Here is a 19,288-nt window from a genome sequence, read left to right as displayed (position 1 = left end):
CCCATTCCTGCCTTCTCTGGATTCTGTCATACGATGAAGGGAAGGGGGTGAACAAAGGGGCTTTATGGCCCTCACTTCCTTCAGTACACTTCAAAGAGACTGGATGTGGATACCATAAAAGGTATCCCATAAAAGGACTAACCATAACAATGGGGCAATTACCTTTCATGTACTCCTCTCTGAAGTCTCCCTCCAGCCGGCAGTAAGGAAAAGGGGGTGGGAGTGTAATGCCTGAGACTGTCGCTGAAAGAGGGGGGTGATTGGGTGGGGCTACTGGGGAACCCCTTAAAACCTTGAATGGGAGAGCTTGAACCCTAAGTCCTATCTAGAACGCCTGCAATATGTTCAGAAGAAGTATGGAATTATAAAGTTTCATTTATTTTATGAGTAATGAATTTGTTTATAAACTTATGATGTTAACGTTTGAAGAGAGTTAAGGGTTAGTATGATTTTGGTTATTGTATAATTAGTAAACTTAAATAGATTATGTTTAATATGTTTGTATAACCCTGTACTTGGCTCTGGGAAGTGGGGGGGGAGAGGCGTGGGGGGAGGATGGGTTGAAGTTTAAGTACTCAGATAAGTAGAAATAGTTTTATTGTATATAATATTGATGTTTCAATTTGGAGAGAGGAATTGCTCGGGCATTTCCCCTGGACCGCATCCGGAGCGAGAAGATAGGGGAGAAGCAAGTAGGAAGGTGGAGGAGAAGGAGAAGAGGAGGAGAGTGAGGAAGAGGAAGAAGAGGGAAAGAGGCAAGTTGGTTAGAGGGTGGATGCGGTTTGGGGGGAAATGGGTGAGCAATACCGAAAGTTGTGTGTATCAATTTGTTTTATTTTTTTATCTGAAGTATTTTTAAGAATGTAATGTATTGTAAAATTGAAAATAAAAACTTTTTACAAAAAAAAAAACCACCTTGAGCTATAGGGCTTGGCCCCCAAGTCCTGTCTAGAATGCCTGCAACCAGTTTCTCTTAATAAAGATGCCTGTTGGAAGAAAGATTCTAAGAGTTCTGTCTTCTTAAGATGCAAAGTGGGGTGGGTCCTTACAAACGTGCTTTCAAGCCAGGAAACAGTTATCAGTTTGGATAAGACGGTAGACATTGCGTTACGCCAAAGGTGCTTTTTTCAGGAGGCAGCTGGACTTTCTTGTTTTTCTCTGAAGATGTTTCGCTTCTCGTCCCAGAAGCGTCTTCAGCTCTGACTGGATGGTGGGGGAAATGGAAGGATTTATACTCCTTGCAGACCGCTGGCCATTTGCATCCTTTAAGAGAGTGGTTGAGGCCATTTGGAGGTTTGTCTGTATCCTCAAGAGTCACCGCAGACATTTAGCTATGCACTTTGGGATGAACGCCCTTCGGATGGTGCTGGAGCATGAACGGATTTCCAGAAAAAATAATATTGCAGACTACAGGAACCATCTGCGCTTCAGTCTGAGATGCAGACAACACAGACTCAGCCCCAACGGCCTGCGCCCGTCTTCAACGGGGAAGGGACCCAGGGCAGAAACCATCCTGGAGCCAAGAAGGCTCCACACACATTTGTACTACTCAGGTGACCCTGAGGACACAGATAAACCTCCAGGTAGCCTCAACGACTCTCCAAAAGAAGGCAAATGTCCAGCTGTCCGCAAGGAGCATAAATCCTTCCATTCCCCACCATCCAGTTAGAGCAGAAGAAGCTTCTGGGATGAGGAGCGAAACGTCTTCAAAGAAAAACAAGGAAGTCCAGTTGCCTCATGAAAAAACACCTTTGGGACAGCCATGATCTGGGTGACTGAGAATCTCCAGAGACATTGCATTATGGCCTATTTTGTCTCACAATTGCATTTTGGAATAAGCTGGGATGGACAACCTCAAAAGAGATAAGATTCTTTGGTTGAGGATGGAATAGAATTTGGATCTCGTCTGGGCTGGGAAGAAGAGACTGGTTGCAAGTCACCCAGGAGGCTTCTACGGATGAGGTTTTCACTCCATCTAGACCAGGGGTAGGCAACCTTGGCTCTTTTATGACTCGTGGACTTCAACTCCCAGAATTCCTGAGCCAGCATGAGGGAAACTTTGGCCCCTTCATGACTCGTGGACTTCAACTCCCAGAATTCCTGAGCCAGCATGGGGGAACTATGGCCCCCTCATGACTCGTGGACTTCAACTCCCAGAATTCCTGAGCCAGCATGGGGAACTATGGTCCCCTCATGACTCGTGGACTTCAACTCCCAGAATTCCTGAGCCAGCATGGGGGAACTATGGCTCCCTCGTGACTTGTGGACTTCAACTCCCAGAATTCCTGAGCCAGCATGAGGGAAACTTTGGCCCCTTCATGACTCGTGGACTTCAACTCCCAGAATTCCTGAGCCAGCATGGGGGAACTATGGCCCCCTCATGACTCGTGGACTTCAACTCCCAGAATTCCTGAGCCAGCATGGGGGAACTATGGTCCCCTCATGACTTGTGGACTTCAACTCCCAGAATTCCTGAGCCAGCATGGCTCAGCTTGGAAACCTCTCCCTTTCCCCTCAGCATGGCTGGCTCAGGAATTCTGGGAGTTGAAGTCCACGAGTCATAAAAGAGCCAAGGTTGCCTACCCCTGGTCTAGTTGAACATGTAGACCGTAGAAGGAGACCAACATGGATCTTCTCCAACAAGGTCTACAGCTGAGGGTGGATTAGAGCCTAAACGTTGACTTTTCACTGTTCTCAACTTGGGTTGGGAGGGAATGAAACTCACTTCCATGAGTGTCTCCTCAGGTAATTCAGGTGCCTCAAAGATAACTGCTCCTTCCAGGTTGGCAGCAATTGGATCAGCCAATGTATATCTGAGACCTGAGGGAGCTTCAAGGATTTCCCCACCGGCTCCCATAATTAAGTGGCGCCCACTGAAAGATCCTCCAGAACTAAGAGAACTTGAAGATCCTACTAAAAAAATAAAAAATAAAAAGCAAAATATACAATGCAAAACTTAGCAAGATGAGTAAGCAAAGGAAAACAAAAGCCATCATCTTCACATCTAAGTGTATTTTTTTAGTAAACTGTGGGAATGCCACAGCACTGATGATGTTACTTAGTTTGGGTAAGGGAACATCTGCAAGAAAACAAGCTCAGAGAGCACCAAGGACCCCATAGTCCATCTGTCCTTCCTTCCTTCCTTCCTTCCTTCCTTCCTTCCTTCCTTCCTTCCTTCCTTCCTTCCTTCCTTCCTTCCTTCCTTCCTTTTCCTTCCTTCCTTTCCTCCCCTCCCTCCCTCCCTCAATTCCACTCCTTCTAGCACTGATGATGTTACCTAGTTGAGTAATGAAACATCTACAAGAAACCCACCAAGCTCAGAGAGCACCAAGGAGCCCATAGTCTACCCATCCTTCCTTCCTTGCTTCCTTGCTTCCTTCCTTCCCTCCCACCTCCCTCCCTCAATTCCACTCCCTTCTAGCACTGATAATATTACCTAGCTGGGTAAGGGAACATCTGCAAAAAAACAACCAAGCTCAGACAGCACCAGGGACTCCACAGTCCTCCTCCTCTTCCTCTCCTCCCCAAACCACACTCCCTTCTAGCACTGATGGTGTCCCCTAGTTGGGTTATGAAACATCTGCCTGAAAACTACCAAGTTCAGAGAGCACCAAGGACCCCACAGTCCTTCTCCTTTTTCTTCTCCATTCTGTACACCCCACTCCCTTCTAGCACTGATGGTGTCCCCTAGTTTAGGTCATGAAACATCTGCATGAAAACTACCAAGTTCAGAGAGCGCCAAAGACCCCACAGGAGGAGTCCTCCTCCTCCTCCTCTTCTCCACAATGCCCATCCCTTTAGTACCGATGGTGTTCCTTAGTTGGGTAACGAAACATCTGCAAGGAAACCACCAAGCTCAGAGAGCACCGAGGACCCACAGTTCAACCCTGAGCTATTATTCCCCGTTATCAATTTCTTCGTTGTACAATGCTGCCATCTCCCTTCCTGGTTTGGGTACCTGAATACATTCTGGTCCGGATGGTTTGCGGTGGGGTTGTCCCAGCAGGAGGTGACCCAACGGTGAAGACCACTGGTGAAGGGCTTCCTGAGCAACCTTCTCGAGCCCCCGAGTGAGGGGTTCCTCCACAAGCCATGGAAGGAGCTATGGAGGAAGTAGGATCATCTCAGCTAAGGTTTCATGGATGCAGGAGAAAAAGTTGTGTAGACCGAAAAAAAGGAGGTGGGTTGGTTCAGGAGGAAAGCACCCTCACCCCCATGAAGACCTCCCCCACCCACCCCATTACCCAAGTTCCCAGCACCTGTGATCTCCATGGGCTTCTCGCTGTTGAGGCTATCATTACTGCCAGCTTCCCCAAAAGCAGCTTTAAGAAGCAGATCAGTGAAGTGGCCAGTGCTGAGTGACCTGGAGAACGTGAAAATGCCAAGGTCAAGAAGGTCCTCTCTAGGTCTACTGGTAAACATAGATGGGACAATCCCATGGGGGGTTGGGGCAAACCTGATTAGGGTGGTTAGGTCTCCATGAATTCGGAGAACATCCTCAGTTTAGGGAGGGATAACGTTTCCGGCTAGTTGTGTGGAGGATGGGAAAGTAGCACCACCTTTGGGGAACCCATCAAAAATGAATACCCCACCAGCAGTTCGCTTCCCAACGACCCTGATCTGATGTAACCTCCCCATCACAAAAGACCCATTAGCAGCTTCTCATTGATGACTCACACCTGACCCAGCACCTCACTTGACACACCCACACCTGAAGCCCTTATCAACAGAAGGACAGCGACATCCCCCTAAACTCTGCTGAAGATGTCACCTAGCCTGGTAAGGAAACGTTCGGAAACCAATCCACAAGCTCGGAGAATGAACTTTCACCTTCATCCTACACCCAAGCTACAGATGATGATGATGATGATGATGGTGATGAAGAAGAAGAAGAAGAAGAAGAAGAAGAAGAAGAAGAAGAAGAAGAAGAAGAAGAAGAAGAAGAAGAAGAGGAGGAGGAGGAGGAGGAGGAGGAGGAGGAAGAAGAAGAAGATGATGATGAAGAGGAAGAAGATGAAGAAGAGGAAGAAGAGGAAGAGGGAGAAGGAGAAGGAGAAGGAAGAGAAGGAGAAGGAGAAGAAGAAGGAGGAGGAGGAGGAGGAGTTGGAAGGGACCTTGGAGGTCTTCCAGTCCAACCCCCTGCTCAGGCAGGAAACCCTACACAATTTCAGACAAATGATTGTCCAATCTCTTCTTAAAAACCCCCAGTGTTGGAGCACCCACAACTACTGGAGGGAAGTTGTTCCACTGGTTAATTGTTCTAACTGTCAGGCAATTTCTCCTTAGTTCCAGGTTGCTTCTCTCCTTGGTTAGTTTCCATCCATTGCTTCTTGTCCTGCCTTCAAGTGCTTTGGAGAATAGCTTGACTCCCTCTTCTTTGGGGCAGCCCCTGAGATACTGGAAGGCTGCTATCATGTCCCCCCTCGTCCTTCTCTTTGTTAAACTAGACACATCCAATTCCAGCAACCGTTCCTTATATGTTTCAGCCTCCAGTCCCCTAATCATCTTTGTTGCCACTATTCCCCACTATTGCAAAGGAACATCTTCTCCACCTCACCCCACCTTGAAAGGCCAAAAAGCACCAACTCCACTCCCTTCTAGTGCTGGTGACGTTACTCTGTGGAGTAATAAAACTCCTGCAAGGAAACAACCAAGCTCAGGAACCACCAAGGAGCCCACATGTTGCTATGCTAGTCTACCTGCAAATCAATGTTGACTTTTAGTTTTGGGTTGCGAGGGTCCCCACCTGACTTTGCTGTCTTCCGTCGGCCTCAAACCGAGAGCTCCTGGTTGATAAGGTAAGTGTCCCACTTCTTTCATATCTGGCAGGGTCTTGTTCCTCGTCGGAGTGATGACCACCGTTTGATGGGCCAAGAGAGCAAACAGGTTTTGGGAGCTGGGGTTTTTACTGAACTCAAAGGGTGACCTGGCCTACGTTTAAAAACAAAAACCAAAAATTAAAAAAATGAAGGAGAGACATGACGAAATGGAGAGAAACGGATAGAAAGAGAACACGGAATCTGCGCTTTCTTTGGGGGGGGGGCTGCTGAACATTTTTGGGACTTGTTGTGAAACACCCGTACGACAAGGAGGGTTTGCTAAGCCCCAAAAGACTTGTTCAATTGATGTGACCCTCTCGTTCCCGTTTTTTTTTTGTCCCAGAAACCCGGTTTGGTGGAGTGGTTAAGGTGCTAGAGGAGACACCAGGAGACCGTGAGTTCTAGTCCTTCCTTAGGCATCATGAGAGCTGGCTGAACGACAATCATCAGGAGACCGTGGGCTCTAATCCTTCCTCAACACAAGGAGGTTGGCTGGGTGACTTGGGAGCAACCACCAGGAGACTGGGAGTTCTAGTTCTGTCTTAAGCATGAGAGCTGGCTGAACGACTATGGGCCAATCATCAGGAGACCGTGGGTTCTAATCCTTCCTTAAGACAAGGAGGTTGGCTGGGTGACTTGGGAGCAACCACCAGGAGACTGGGAGTTCTAGTTCTGTCTTAAGCATGAGAGCTGGCTGAACGACTATGGGCCAATCATCAGGAGACCGTGGGTTCTAATCCTTCCTTAAGACACGGAGGTTGGCTGGGTGACTTGGGAGCAACCACCAGGAGACTGGGAGTTCTAGTTCTGTCTTAAGCATGAGAGCTGGCTGAACGACTATGGGCCAATCATCAGGAGACCGTGGGTTCTAATCCTTCCTTAAGACAAGGAGGTTGGCTGGGTGACTTGGGGGCAATCACCAGGAGACTGGGAGTTCTAGTTCTGCCTTGGATGGGTGGCTTCAGGCCAGTCCCCTTCTCTCATACAGTTGTGGTTGGGGGGCAGATTAGATTGAGACAACCTCCCCATTTAGAACTTTCCAATTCCACCCGACGGGACACTGAGGAAGGATAGACTACCTTTGTGGGAGAACCCAAAATGGTGGGCAAGGGAGTCCTCTGGATGAATTCAGAAAGCTTCGGAGAAGACCTGAGAGGCCGGCCAGACTGAAGACTGGGCAGCCGTGCAGCCTGACCCGCTGGGACAGGGCTGAAGTGGGTGACCAGTGGATCGGAGTACTGCTTGGTGACTTTTTGCCGGCAAGACTGGAAATCGGAGAGGTTGGGAGCGCTGTGAAGGCGATAGCCCAGTCCTCGTTGAGAAGGGTCCGATCCCGAAGCATCTGAAAGGAAGATGAATAAAATGGAAGAGGGAGTGAAGAGCAGAAAGGAAGCAGAAAACATCAAGGGAAACCATCTGGTAAAAAGATATGATTAGATTAAATTAGATTAGATTAGATTAGATTAGACAGACAATACATATGATTGGAGATAAATATGGATGAAGATTGATGGATGGAAGAGAGAGATGAACAGAAATAAAAAGATGGAGAAATAGAGAGATGGATGGAGATGGTAGATGACAAATAGTTAGAGAGGCAGATAGGTAGTAGATAGGCAGGTAGTAGGTAGGTAGGTAGACAGACAGGCAGACAGGCAGGCAGGCAGGCAGACAGATGATACATATGGCTGGAGATAGATATGGGTGAAGACTGATGGAGATAGATAGATGAAAGAGAGATGGATAGAGATAAAGAGAGGGCGAAATAGAGAGATGGATGGAGATGATAGATGACAAATAGGTAGATAGGCAAATAGATAGTAGGTAGGTAGGTAGGTAGGTAGGTAAACAGACAGGCAGGCAGGCAGGCAGGCAGACAGACAGATGATACATATGGCTGGAGATAGATATGGGTGAAGACTGATGGAGATAGATAGATAGATAGATAGATAGATAGATAGATAGATAGATAGATAGATAGATGAAAGAGAGATGGATAGAGATAAAGAGATGAAGAAATAGAGAGATGGATGGAGATGATAGATGACAGATAGATAGAATAGATAGACAGACAGACAGATGGAGATAGATATGGATGAAGACTGATGGACATAGATGACAGAGAGAGATGGACAGAGATGGAGAAAGAGAAATGGATGGAGATGATAGACAGACAAGAAAACTTGAGATGCTTCAAAGAATGGTTCAACGTCAGACGTACCGGTTATGGGCACCCGAGTTCTCAACTCGGTTCCGAGAGGACACGGGATGATCATCTGGTCTGGCTGCTCTGGAATTGTCCCAACTTCAAGAAAAGGAAAACCAGCATGATGAGAAATCACACACTCAGAGGGGGATAAGAGCGTGGTGGCCCAATGGTTAGAATCCAGGATTGCAGGCTAATTCTGCCCACTGCCATGAGTTTGATCCTGACCGGCTCAAGGTTGACTCAGCCTTCTATCCTTCCAAGGTCACTAAAATGAGGACCCGGATTGTTTGGGGGGGCAATAGGCTGGCTCTCTAAAACTGCTTAGAGAGGGCCGTAAAGCACTGTGAAGCGGTATATAAGTCTAAGGGCTATTGCTAACTGCTATTTTATTTCCTTAGAGCAAAGTTGCCCCAAACACTGTTCACCTGAATCAGATCATTGCGAAGTTCACTCAGGAATCCAGGTGGATACCAAGAATGAACAGGGCAACAGCAGAGATATAGTGTATATGTATGGGGGAGAGTTTGAAAAAAAATATATTAAAAGCAAAACAAAACAGATGTCTCCAAACCACCACAACAAACCCCTACAAAAGATAAATTGTGAAAATCCATCAAACCAACGCTTTGGTTCCACCTCACTGATTGCATTCTTGGGTCTTTGTCCAGCCCTCCAAAATGTTCAACATAGCTCCTGACCATTAAAGCTTGTCCATCTCCAGACTAGCTGGATAGCCTACCTTGAGGAGAAGGTGTGTAAGGCTTGGCACCACCAAAGGAGAACCTTCTAGGGGATGGCACTATTCCATGCTCACCAGCAGAAAATGGAGGGGATGGGCTGGCTTTCAGGAAGCCAAGTGGACTCGTGCTGCCAGATCTTTTGACAGGATTACACCTAGTGGAAAGGAGGATTTGTTTATTCCAGCTTGTGCAGAGCAGAAGAAGAACCAACAGATGATTACCATTCCACCGTGTGGGTGTGTGGACCTTCAAGTGCCAAGGCAAGAGTGGAGATCAAGAATTGCTGACTTCCATCTCCATCTGGATCCTAATCGTCTGAATGCAATTTAAGAAATAGTTCCCCCATCGCTGTCCCTCTTTATCATATATACACCTGCTTTTTGTATCCTGTTAAATCATGATTTTCCTAAGGAATGTTAGCAGCTCACTGAACCCTGCCTTTGGGAACAGAAACACCTTCCTAAAACATACAACGTATCTAATAAATTAGAATATTTGTAGCTCAGGGTTGACATGAGGGGTCCTGGGTGCTCTCTGAGCTTGCTTGTTTTCTTGCAGACGTTTCATTACCCAAACTAGGATGTTAACTAGTTTGGATAATGAAATGTCTGCAAGAAAACAAGCAAGCTCAGAGAGCAGCTAAGACTCCATAGTCTGTCCTTCCTTCCTTCCTTCCTTCCTTCCTTCCTTCCTTCCTCCCTCCCTCCCTCCCTCCCTCCCTCCCTCCATAAATTCCACTTCCTTCTAGCACTGATGATGTTACTTAGTTTGGGTAATGAAACATCTGCAAGAAAACAAGCAAGCTCAGAGAGCACTAAGGACCCCATAGTCCTTCCTTCCTTCCTCCTTCCCTCCCTCCCTCCCTTCCTCCCTCCCTAAATTCAATCCCTTCTAGTACTGATGATGTTACCTAGTTGGGTAATGAAACGTCTGCAAGAAAACAAGCAAGCTCAGAGAGTACCTAGAACCCCATAGTCCGTCCTTCCTTCCTTCCTTCCTTCCTTCCTTCCTTCCTTCCTTCCTTCCTTCCTTCCTTCCTTCCTTCCTTCCTTCCTTCCTCCTCCCCTCCCTCCCTCCTCCTCTCCCTAAATTCCACTAGCACTGATGATGTTACCTAGTTTGGATAATAAAACGTCTGCAAGAAAGCAAGCAAGCCCAGAGAGCACCCAGGACCCCTTCATACTACATATCTTAAAATAGGCATCAAATAAAAAAAAAAATCTCACAAACTCACCCCAACAACCAAGATTTTTCACCCTTCAGCCAAAACACCGAGCCCACCCTCTTTGGCCAAACAATGTTAAATGTGGTTCCTACTTCTTCCTCCTACCCATTTAACATTTAGAGTTCCTGCTGAAATCAAAGTTTGCAAAACCACATGGGTTGGCATCACAGCACACACTTAAGGGAAGACACTGATTCCAGCATAAAAAAAAATCACACAGCTGTATTTACCAAGAGGGATGGAGAGGACCTCAACATCCTTTTTGACAAATATTTCCATCCAGTCGAGAGACAGCTTAGAAAAACGGCAAGCTTCCCATTTTTTCCAAGAAGTCTAGGTGAACCATCCAGGAAAATATATATATATATATATATGTAACAATAATCCTTTGAGAAGGACTTGATAGGAGGGGGAAAAAAAGAGAAGCCAAAATCCACTCTAAACATCTGGCTGAGTGGGCAACCAACCATCCTCGTAACGGAAATGAAAATATTTGCATTGCTGTTTAATCCATGCCTTCACCAGACTTAGAAGGTGGAATTCATCAGCAAATAAATAACTTTTTTTTTCTCAAGCTTTGCGGGGAAGAAGAAATCAAATTGTAGCCAACACACACACACACACACACACACACACACCAGTTTTGAGAGCAGAGTAGCTTAGCTTGCTCAAGTCCAACCTTTTCCCATCCTTTGCCAGATACTCAGATCCTTAGCTGCCCAAAACACAGAAGCCTTCAGAGATGTGCTTCTTGTCATCCATCTTTTTTCCCAAGCCAAATAAGCTGTCAGCTGTCAGAAGCTCTTTCCCTTAACAAAAAGGTGCCACTTACACAAGATTCCATCACATGGCACTAAGCCATACATGCCGGCAACATGACTGATGCTGGAGTCCAAAATTGCATGCCGCAAGCGTGGCTGTGTCATGTTTTGTATAATTACAACCATGACACGTCAGAGAAACGGCTGAAAGGTCTGACTAAGCAGAGGAGCCAGAACAAATAATAATAATGATAATAAACAATCCGCCTGGAAAAAAATTCAACATGGCCAACGCTCATAACCCAAGAAGAGGTGATTACGTTTAAGGAGATGCAAAACAGAAAGGTCCGGTGCTGCAAAAGTAACGGCCGTTTTGGTCTCGTGCAAACCGACGGGATTCTCCCACAGAATGCAATGCCAGGAGTTTGTTTGGCTCCGCCAATGACCGAGGTTTTCAATCTCAGCACCCCTCAAATTTGGAGGTATGTTCCTCCAGATGTCCACCCAAGTTGACTGATCAAGGACAGCTTTCAATGTAATAAAATGGGAAATGATCAAAGTCACCTCTGGCGGAGAGTCACATTCGCTGGGTTTAATTGCATCAATTCACTGGGTTTAATTGCCTCGTTTCATTGGGTTTAATTGCATCAATTCATTGGGAGGTTCAGTGAAAAGAAACCAAATTATCCACAAAGTGGAACTTAGGTTTGGTTCACAGCTACATCTGACCAAAAGTTTGACACTCAAATTAAACTTCAAAGAGTTTGAGTTTTGGGCTTGCAAAACCATGTGCCAAGGTTGACCTAGTCCATATTTTTAAGTCTGACAATCCTCTAGTTGAGTGAATCTGTCAGGCCCAAAACGAAGAATGGTACATGGTGATGCTTTCAAGCTGGTTATTTTAGTGTTCCAATCTATACACAGAATCTAGTTATCTGCCTCTACAATATACTCTGGGAACTGTCTTCACCTTCTTTCTCTCACACATAACATACAGTCTGAGTTGCCTCTGAGTTCTCCTGGGAATCCAGACTACATGCTATCACACTGTTTTTATTCTCTGTCTGTTTATCCCTCTGTCCCCCATCTATCTATCTATCTATCTATCTATCTATCTATCTATCTATCTATCTATCTATCTATCTATCTATCTATCTATCTATCCGTCTGTCTATCCGTCTGTCTGTCTGTCTATGCCTGCGTATCTATCTATCTATCTATCTATCTATCTATCTATCTATCTATCTATCTATCTATCTATCTATCTATCTATCTATCTATCTCAGTTATATAACTGCCTATCAGGCCCCAAACCAAGAATGAGACATGACGATTCTTCCAAGCTGAGTTCTTTCTTGTTTCACACCTACAGACGGAATCTTGCCAGGCTGAACACTCAGCTATCTGCCTCTACAATATACTCTGGGAGCTATTAGGGAGGGGCCATCTTCACTTTTTCTCCCACACATAATGTCTAGGCTGACTTTCCTCTTACTCCCCTGGAATGCAGCCCTTCCCTCCTGGAAATGCACCTGCTCCCCACAGTCCATCACATCATCGTTGGCAAACAGGTTAATCAGTGTCAATCTCCCTAACAGCTCATACTCACCGTGGCAAAGTATATTGATTGGGGGATTGAAGGTTCTGCTCAATCCGGCGGTAATTTTGGATCTGTGTAGGGACTGGAATGGGTATTGATTGTCCGGATCTAGTGCTGGATGAAAATTGGCTTGATCGCCTGTGAGAACACGGAAGATAGGCAAGTGATGGCTAGAGCAAAACCAGGACTACTGAACACCCTAGGTGTAGGGAAGATTAACGAGAAAAGCTCTGCAGAGCGTCCCATCACCTTAAGCTGTGGTTTGCTTTAATCACAGCTTGCTGAGCAAATTCTAAAGGCCCAGTTTACCCATTAGACTAAGCCTTAAACCCATGTTTTGCTTAGTGCAGTGTCTAAAGTAGTGCAGTTGTTCTCCAGTAGCTGGAGAAGATCTGAGGAGACCTAGCTTTAAATCCATCCTCAAGGTCCTTCTGGCTGATGAAAGACAACTTGAAACAGTTTTTCAAGGGGAAATAGGTTGAAGAAATTGTCCTGGATAGATTTCCAGAAACTAGTGCTTCTTAGAGGAGAACATCCTGGACCATCCATCTTCTAACCGTTTGCAACCTCTCACCTTTCCAGAAATGATGCAGGAGAGAACATCTTAGGCCAAGTGGCTTTCCTAGAAGGAAACTCCTCCAGATCAAGGGATGGTCCTGTCCTTGAGAAAGAGCTACACAAGGACTATTTCTCCTGTAGAAGTTCACAGAACTCCTCTTCCTATTTCTCTGGCCACAAATGAGACCAAGAACCAGGGAAAGTCCATCTAGATGGGACAACCCACGCTAGCATAAGAGGGGTGCACAAACCAGGGCCGTGTCTTCTCATTTTTATTGGGATGGGGAGGAATACCATCTCAGATTCTGTCTTACCCAGATGGGCTGGGAGAACTGCTGTATGGAGGAGAAGGAGATGAAGTCCTTCCTTGGCTTTCCAAGTCTGCAGAAGTCACCAGGGAGCTCCTACAAAAGTCCAAGGGCAGAAGAAACATGAATCACTAATGCAACAAACTCCATCAACAGTTGGAGTTGTTAAGTCCCAATGAATCTGGAGAACACTTGATCAAGAAGACAGATGTTAAAATATGAGGGTCCTCAAGACTACGCAGAAGTCACAAAAACCATCGTCTCTGAGCTCACATTTCAGAGTAGAAGCATCTGATCATATTACTTCTATCCTTATTAAATGTTGAAATCTCCCTTTAGTTGTTTGTTTTAAGGACACGAATCTGGTTATTTGTGGATTCTGTTGCAAAACGGCTCCGAGGCGTGTCGAACGCCGACACATCAACCAGGAGCCATTGAATGTTTAGCTCATTACAATTAAAAACACCGAGAAAGCAAAACTAAAAGGATTTTTTTTTCCCCTTACCCACTCCCCATCAGACTGTCCTGGATCAGCTTGCCTCCAGTAACCTCCACAGCTAAATCACCTAAAAATCAAAAGAAAAAGAGAAATTTTTAAAATTATTATTATTATTATTATTTACAACTCTTCAATCTGCCCAACAGCAAGCCTAAAATCATTTGCCCAATGATGACCTTGATCATCAGCCAAGATCAAAGAGTTTCATTAACTCCCTTTTCTTTTTCAAAGGCTTAAATATCTGTTGTAGAAAGGAGGATGAACAGAACAGAACAGAACAGACTATTTTGGAATGGCATGGCATGGCATAGAATGGAATAGAGTGTAGAGTAGAGTAGAGTAGAGTAGAGTAGAGTAGAGTAGAATAGAATAGAATAGAATAGAATAGAATAGAATAGAATAGAATAGAATAGAATAGAATAGAATAAGGAATATGAAAAAGAATACAATGGAATGGAATGGGAAAGATTGTAGAATAGAGTAGAGTAGAGTAGAGTAGAGTAGAGTAGAGTAGAGTAGAGTAGAATAGAATAAGGAATATGAAAAAGAATACAATGGAATGGAATGGGAAAGATTGTAGAGTAGAGTAGAGTAGAATAGAATAGAATAAGGAATATGAAAAAGAATAGAATGGAATGGAATGGGAAAGACTGTAGAATAGAATAGAATAGAATAGAATAGAATAGAATAGAATAGAATAGAATAGAATAGAATAGAATAGCAGAGTTGGAAGGGACCTTGGAGGTCTTCTAGTCCAACCCCTTGCTCAGGCAGGAAACCCTATCCCATTTCAGACCAGTGGTTTTCCAATCTCTTCTCCCATGTTCCAAAGTACACGGTTCCTCCACAACCTGTGCTTCATCCCAGTTCTCTTTATGGCTTTGGCATAAAACTCCTCTTACTTGTAAACTGGGCTGGCACCATTACAAAGTCATCGGTGTCACATGAGGAATTCTTGCTGCTGCTTCCCGCCGATTCCTTCGACCGGTGCAGGAAAGCCGGGGAGCCTTGCTGGGGGAAGGTTGGGGTCTTCTCCTGCAGATGGGCCATCTCGCCGAGCGACTTCTCAAGGGAAGAGAGGAGAGCCAGATTGAAAAACACAAAACGTTGTAGACAACCTTAGCCATGCTTCCAATGCTTCGCTAACGGTCAAAAGCATTTCCCATAATAGTCTGCCACAAGAGGGCCCAGCTCTGAATGCACCCCAGGTGCGTTAGACACGCCATTGGAGCATGTTGGGGCTGCATGGTGAGTTTAGCATACTTCAAGTCCTAGTAGTGGAACTATCTGCAGGGGAGAGAACCATCAAACATACTCACCGGAGGTGACGCTAAGTGAGACGTGGAGGAGCTGCTGGAAGAACTGCCAGAGCTTGGATAAGAAGGCATTGGCACAGAGGCAGCTGCAGAAAAGAGGTAGGGGTGGAGGGAAGAGGAAAAGAAAGGCCACATTTTTAAGACGGTCAACAACAAAGTTAGAACAGAAGAGCATATTTGTAGCTCTGAACTGTGAGCTCCTTGGTGCTCTCTGAGCTTGCTTGTTTTCTTGCAGACGTTTCATGACCCCACTAGGTAACATTATCAGTGCTAGAAGGGAATGGAATTTATGGAGAGGCGAGGCGAGGAGGAAGGAAGGAAGGAAGGAAGGAAGGAAGGAAGGAAGGAAGGAAGGAAGGAAGGAAGGAAGGAAGGATGGACTGATTGACTATGGGGTCCTTGGTGCTCTCTGAGCTTGCTTGTTTTCTTGCAGACGTTTCATGACCCCACTAGGTAACATCATCAGTGCTAGAGCGTGTGGGGTTTTCTCCCTGTGTACAGTAGCTTGCCCCAGCAGTGTTGCAGTGATCTTTTTCATTCGCCCAAACCTTATTTTATAAACAACTCAAGGCTCTGAATGTATCTAATGCTCCTTATTGGTATCGTTATCATCATTATTATTACTCTGTTGCTTTGCTTGTACATTGAGAGTGTCTATACTGGAGATGGATTCCTTGTGTGTCTAATCACACTTGGCGAATAAAGTATTTTGTTCTATTTCTTCTTCCTCTTATTTTCCCCACCACAACAACTCTGGTGAGCGGAATTGGGCTGAGAGAGATGGCCCAAGGACACCCAGCCAGCTTTCACAGCTATAGTGGGACTAGAACTCACAGTCGCTTGGTGACTGGTCAAAGTCATCCAGCTGGCTTTCATGACCAAGGTGGGACTAGAACTCACAGTCGCCTGGTGATTCGCCCAAAGTTACCCAGCTGGCTTTTATCACTAAGGTGGGACTAGAACTCACAGTCACCTGGTGATTGGTCAAAGTCATCCAGCTGGCTTTCATGATCAAGGCAGGACTAGAACTCACAGTCACCTGGTGACTGGCCCCAAGTCACCCAGCTGGCTTTCATCACTAAGGCGGGGCTAGAATTCACAGTCGCCTGGTGATTGGTCAAAGTCATCCAGCTGGCTTTCATGACCAAGGCGGGACTAGAACTCACAGTCGCCTGGTGACTGGCCCAAAGTCACCCAGCTGGCTTTCATCACTAAGGCAGGATTAGAACTCACAGTTGCCTGGTGACTGGCCCAAAGTCACCCACTGGCTTTCATCACTAAGGTGCGACTAGAACTCACAGTCACCTGGTGATTAGTCAAAGTCACCCAGCCAGCTTTCATGGCTAAGGTAGGACTAGAACTCACTGTCTCCTGGTGACTGGTCCAAAGTCACCCAGCTGGCTTTCATGCCTAAGATGGAACTATAACTCACAGTCTCCCAGCTTCTAGCTTGCTGCCTTAAGCACTAGGTCAAACTGGGTCTTGAAGCAGACGACAAATGCTTTTAATCCAATCGATTAGTAACCCATCCATGAAAGAGGGACTGAAATAGAATACCTTTTGAGTTTTAAATCAGAGAGGGGGCGTCGCTGGGAGTACAAGTTATGAGCTGTGTGCACTGTGCCTGGAGCTTCACCCCCCCTCCCCCACAGTCGGCTATCCTTTGATGTGAAGCCAACAATAATTCAAGGAACAAATGCCATGATCTTCCCGTTAATTAAACCCTTCATTCTTCCAACTGCTCATTTGCTCCTTCTATGCTTCCTAGCCAGGTAGATAAATATATCGTTCTTCGACTTATTAATCTCCCACACTGAATTTTCGATCCTCAAAGTAAATGTTCCGTTCAAGATAGAAAATACATTTTTTTTTTAAAGAATCCTCAGAGATGTTTTGTCCATTCACGGTTGTGTCTGTTTTTGTTTTGTTGTTGTTCTTGTTGCGTTCAATAACCCTGCCTGAGAAACAGACTAAGATGGGATTCTGAGACTAAATTTGGCATTTAATTTTGGGTGTGGGAAAATCGCTAAGGGGAGGGACGCTGTTTGTGTTAGAAGCAGCCTGAAGAACAGAGCAAGGCTCCAACTCATGTTGAATTTAAGGAAGGATTCAACTAGGATCAGAGGACATGCTTTGCGTAAAGTTCATTCTCCAGCATTTCCTGTTTAAAAAAGATCAGAGAGCAGCGGCGGCATCTGCCCAGCTGTAGCTGAAAACATCTATTATTATTGCAATTTGCTCATGGCAGCTATTGAAATTACATCCAGTTTTGGTCACCACGATGTAAAAAAGATGTTGAGACGCTAGAAAGAGTACAGAGAAGAGCAACAAAGATGATTAGGGGACTGGAGGCTAAAACCTATAAGGAACGGATGTTGGAATTGGGTATGTCTAGTTTAATGAAGAGAAAAACGAGGGGTGACAGGATAGCAGTCTTCCAGTATCTCAGGGGCTGCCTCAAAGAAGAGGGAGTCAAGCTATTTTCCAAAGCGCCTGAAGGCAGGACAAGAAGCAACGGATGGAAACTAACCAAGGAGAGAAGCAACCTAGAACTAAGGAGAAACTTCTTGACAGTGAGAACAATTAACCAGTGGAACAACCTGCCCCCAGAAGCGGTGAATGCTCCAACACTGGAGGTTTTTAAGAAGAGACTGGACAGCCATTTGTCTGAAATGGTATATGGTTTCCTGCCTGAGCAGAGGGTTGGGCTAGATGACCTCCAAGGTTCCTTCCAACTTTATTATTATTATGGATCATCGCACAGTCAACCAGATGTTCAGACTGGATTTGGCATTTTGTCTACCTATCGAGTCCTTACCCAGGACCTGGGATAGGCAGATGTGGATGTTTGATGGTATTACAGGTATCGTCGCAGGATGGAAGCAGTTCCTAGTAAGGCCGCCTTTTGCAATTGACTAATAGTGAATTTGTCAATGCCAATGGTGTTCAAGTGGTGCTCGTTGTTTTGGGATTGCACCCAAAGAGCCTATTATTATTATTATTATTATTATTATTATTATTATTATTATTATTATTATTATCTCTCTAGATGTGGGAAGAGACAACATCTGAGACAACATCTGGAGAGAACCAGATGTGAAAAGATAAACTGGATGGATGGATGGATGCATGCTTTGAGCAGCCCATATCTTCACATGACAGGTTTAACTTGGTCATCAGCCTGTGTTCAGATGGGTTTTATTCCAAAGCTACCTTCAAAAAGAGGAACTAAACAGGCATTCATGATACACAGGAGTTGCAAACCAAGTTTAAAACTAGCCAAAATTAACATGCAAGGATCTTGCAAGTGCAACCTGTAAGTAGGTTTCTCAAGCACATGCAGGCAAAGATTGTTCCCCATTATGATATACAGGTAGTCCTCAACTCAACTTACTTCAAAGTTACAATTGGCACTGAAAAACGTGACTTATGATCCTTTTTCACACTTGCGGCCATTGTAGCACCCCCACGATCACGTGATCAAAATGCAGACACGTGGCAACTGGCTCATATTTATGACGGTGGCAGTGTCCCCGAGGGGTCACACGATCCCCTTTTGTGACCGTCTGACAAGCAAAGTCAGATTCACTTAACAACCATGTTACTAACTGAACAACTGCAGCATTTCACTTAACAACCGTGACAAGGTCGTAAAACGGGGCAAAAACTCATTTAACAAATTTCTTGCTTAGCAATGTAAATTTTGGGCTCAATTGTGTTCGTAAGTTGAGGACTATCTGTACAAAATGTTGATCAGAAATGTTCAGGGACTAAATTTGTATTTCTTTATAGACATCTACATCACTTTCCTAGACCGGCTAGAAATTCTGCCCCATCAATTCAGTGGCCATCTGGTCAGCTTTCCCCTTTTCTTCGGTGAGAGAGCAAAACACAACTCCGAAATCAAAACACACGGAAGTCCGATGTTCCTTTTTTTTTTCCTTTGGCTTTATTTTCCCATCAGAATTCAAAACACACAGGGCTCAGTTGACACAAAAACATAAATATACAAACGCGTAACAAAAATAAAGTCAGCCACGTAAACAAATGAACTACAGACATATCTTTTTTTTTTAAAAAAAATACATATATAAAACAAGCTCAAAGTGAACAAAACAAATAAAAAAATACCAAGAGAGAGAAAGAGAGAGAGAGAAGACATCTTAGAACCGTTAGAAAAATCTCCCAAGATGTCTGGATAATTGCTAATAAGGTTTTTCACATTTTAAGGCTGCAAGGATGAAAATTTTTGG

General features: G+C 45.0%; 1 protein-coding gene across 2 annotated transcripts in view; it reads right to left on the bottom strand.

The window, feature by feature from the left end:
• Positions 1–19,288, bottom strand: part of ULK1 (unc-51 like autophagy activating kinase 1) — a 75,474-nt gene that overhangs the window by 7,424 nt on the left and 48,762 nt on the right. Inside the window, exons 14-25 of one of the 2 annotated variants that reach the window (XM_039332337.1) lie at positions 15,039–15,121; positions 14,622–14,781; positions 13,726–13,786; positions 13,227–13,316; positions 12,364–12,492; positions 8,768–8,922; positions 8,041–8,124; positions 6,899–7,161; positions 5,747–5,931; positions 4,260–4,363; positions 3,959–4,102; positions 2,726–2,910 (exon numbers count right to left, since the gene is read on the bottom strand). In XM_039332337.1, the coding sequence (XP_039188271.1) occupies positions 2,726–2,910; positions 3,959–4,102; positions 4,260–4,363; positions 5,747–5,931; positions 6,899–7,161; positions 8,041–8,124; positions 8,768–8,922; positions 12,364–12,492; positions 13,227–13,316; positions 13,726–13,786; positions 14,622–14,781; positions 15,039–15,121 (1,643 nt within the window). Of the gene's footprint in view, positions 1–2,725; positions 2,914–3,958; positions 4,103–4,259; positions 4,364–5,746; positions 5,932–6,898; positions 7,162–8,040; positions 8,125–8,767; positions 8,923–12,363; positions 12,493–13,226; positions 13,317–13,725; positions 13,787–14,621; positions 14,782–15,038; positions 15,122–19,288 lie in introns of both variants that reach the window. The other variant, XM_039332336.1, reaches the window with a different exon arrangement.

The sequence above is a fragment of the Crotalus tigris genome, unplaced genomic scaffold (genome assembly GCF_016545835.1).
Source record: "Crotalus tigris isolate CLP2741 ecotype Arizona unplaced genomic scaffold, ASM1654583v1 scf7180000024461.2689607, whole genome shotgun sequence".
NCBI lineage: Eukaryota > Metazoa > Chordata > Lepidosauria > Squamata > Viperidae > Crotalus > Crotalus tigris.
This window is presented reverse-complemented; position numbering and strand designations above follow the sequence as displayed.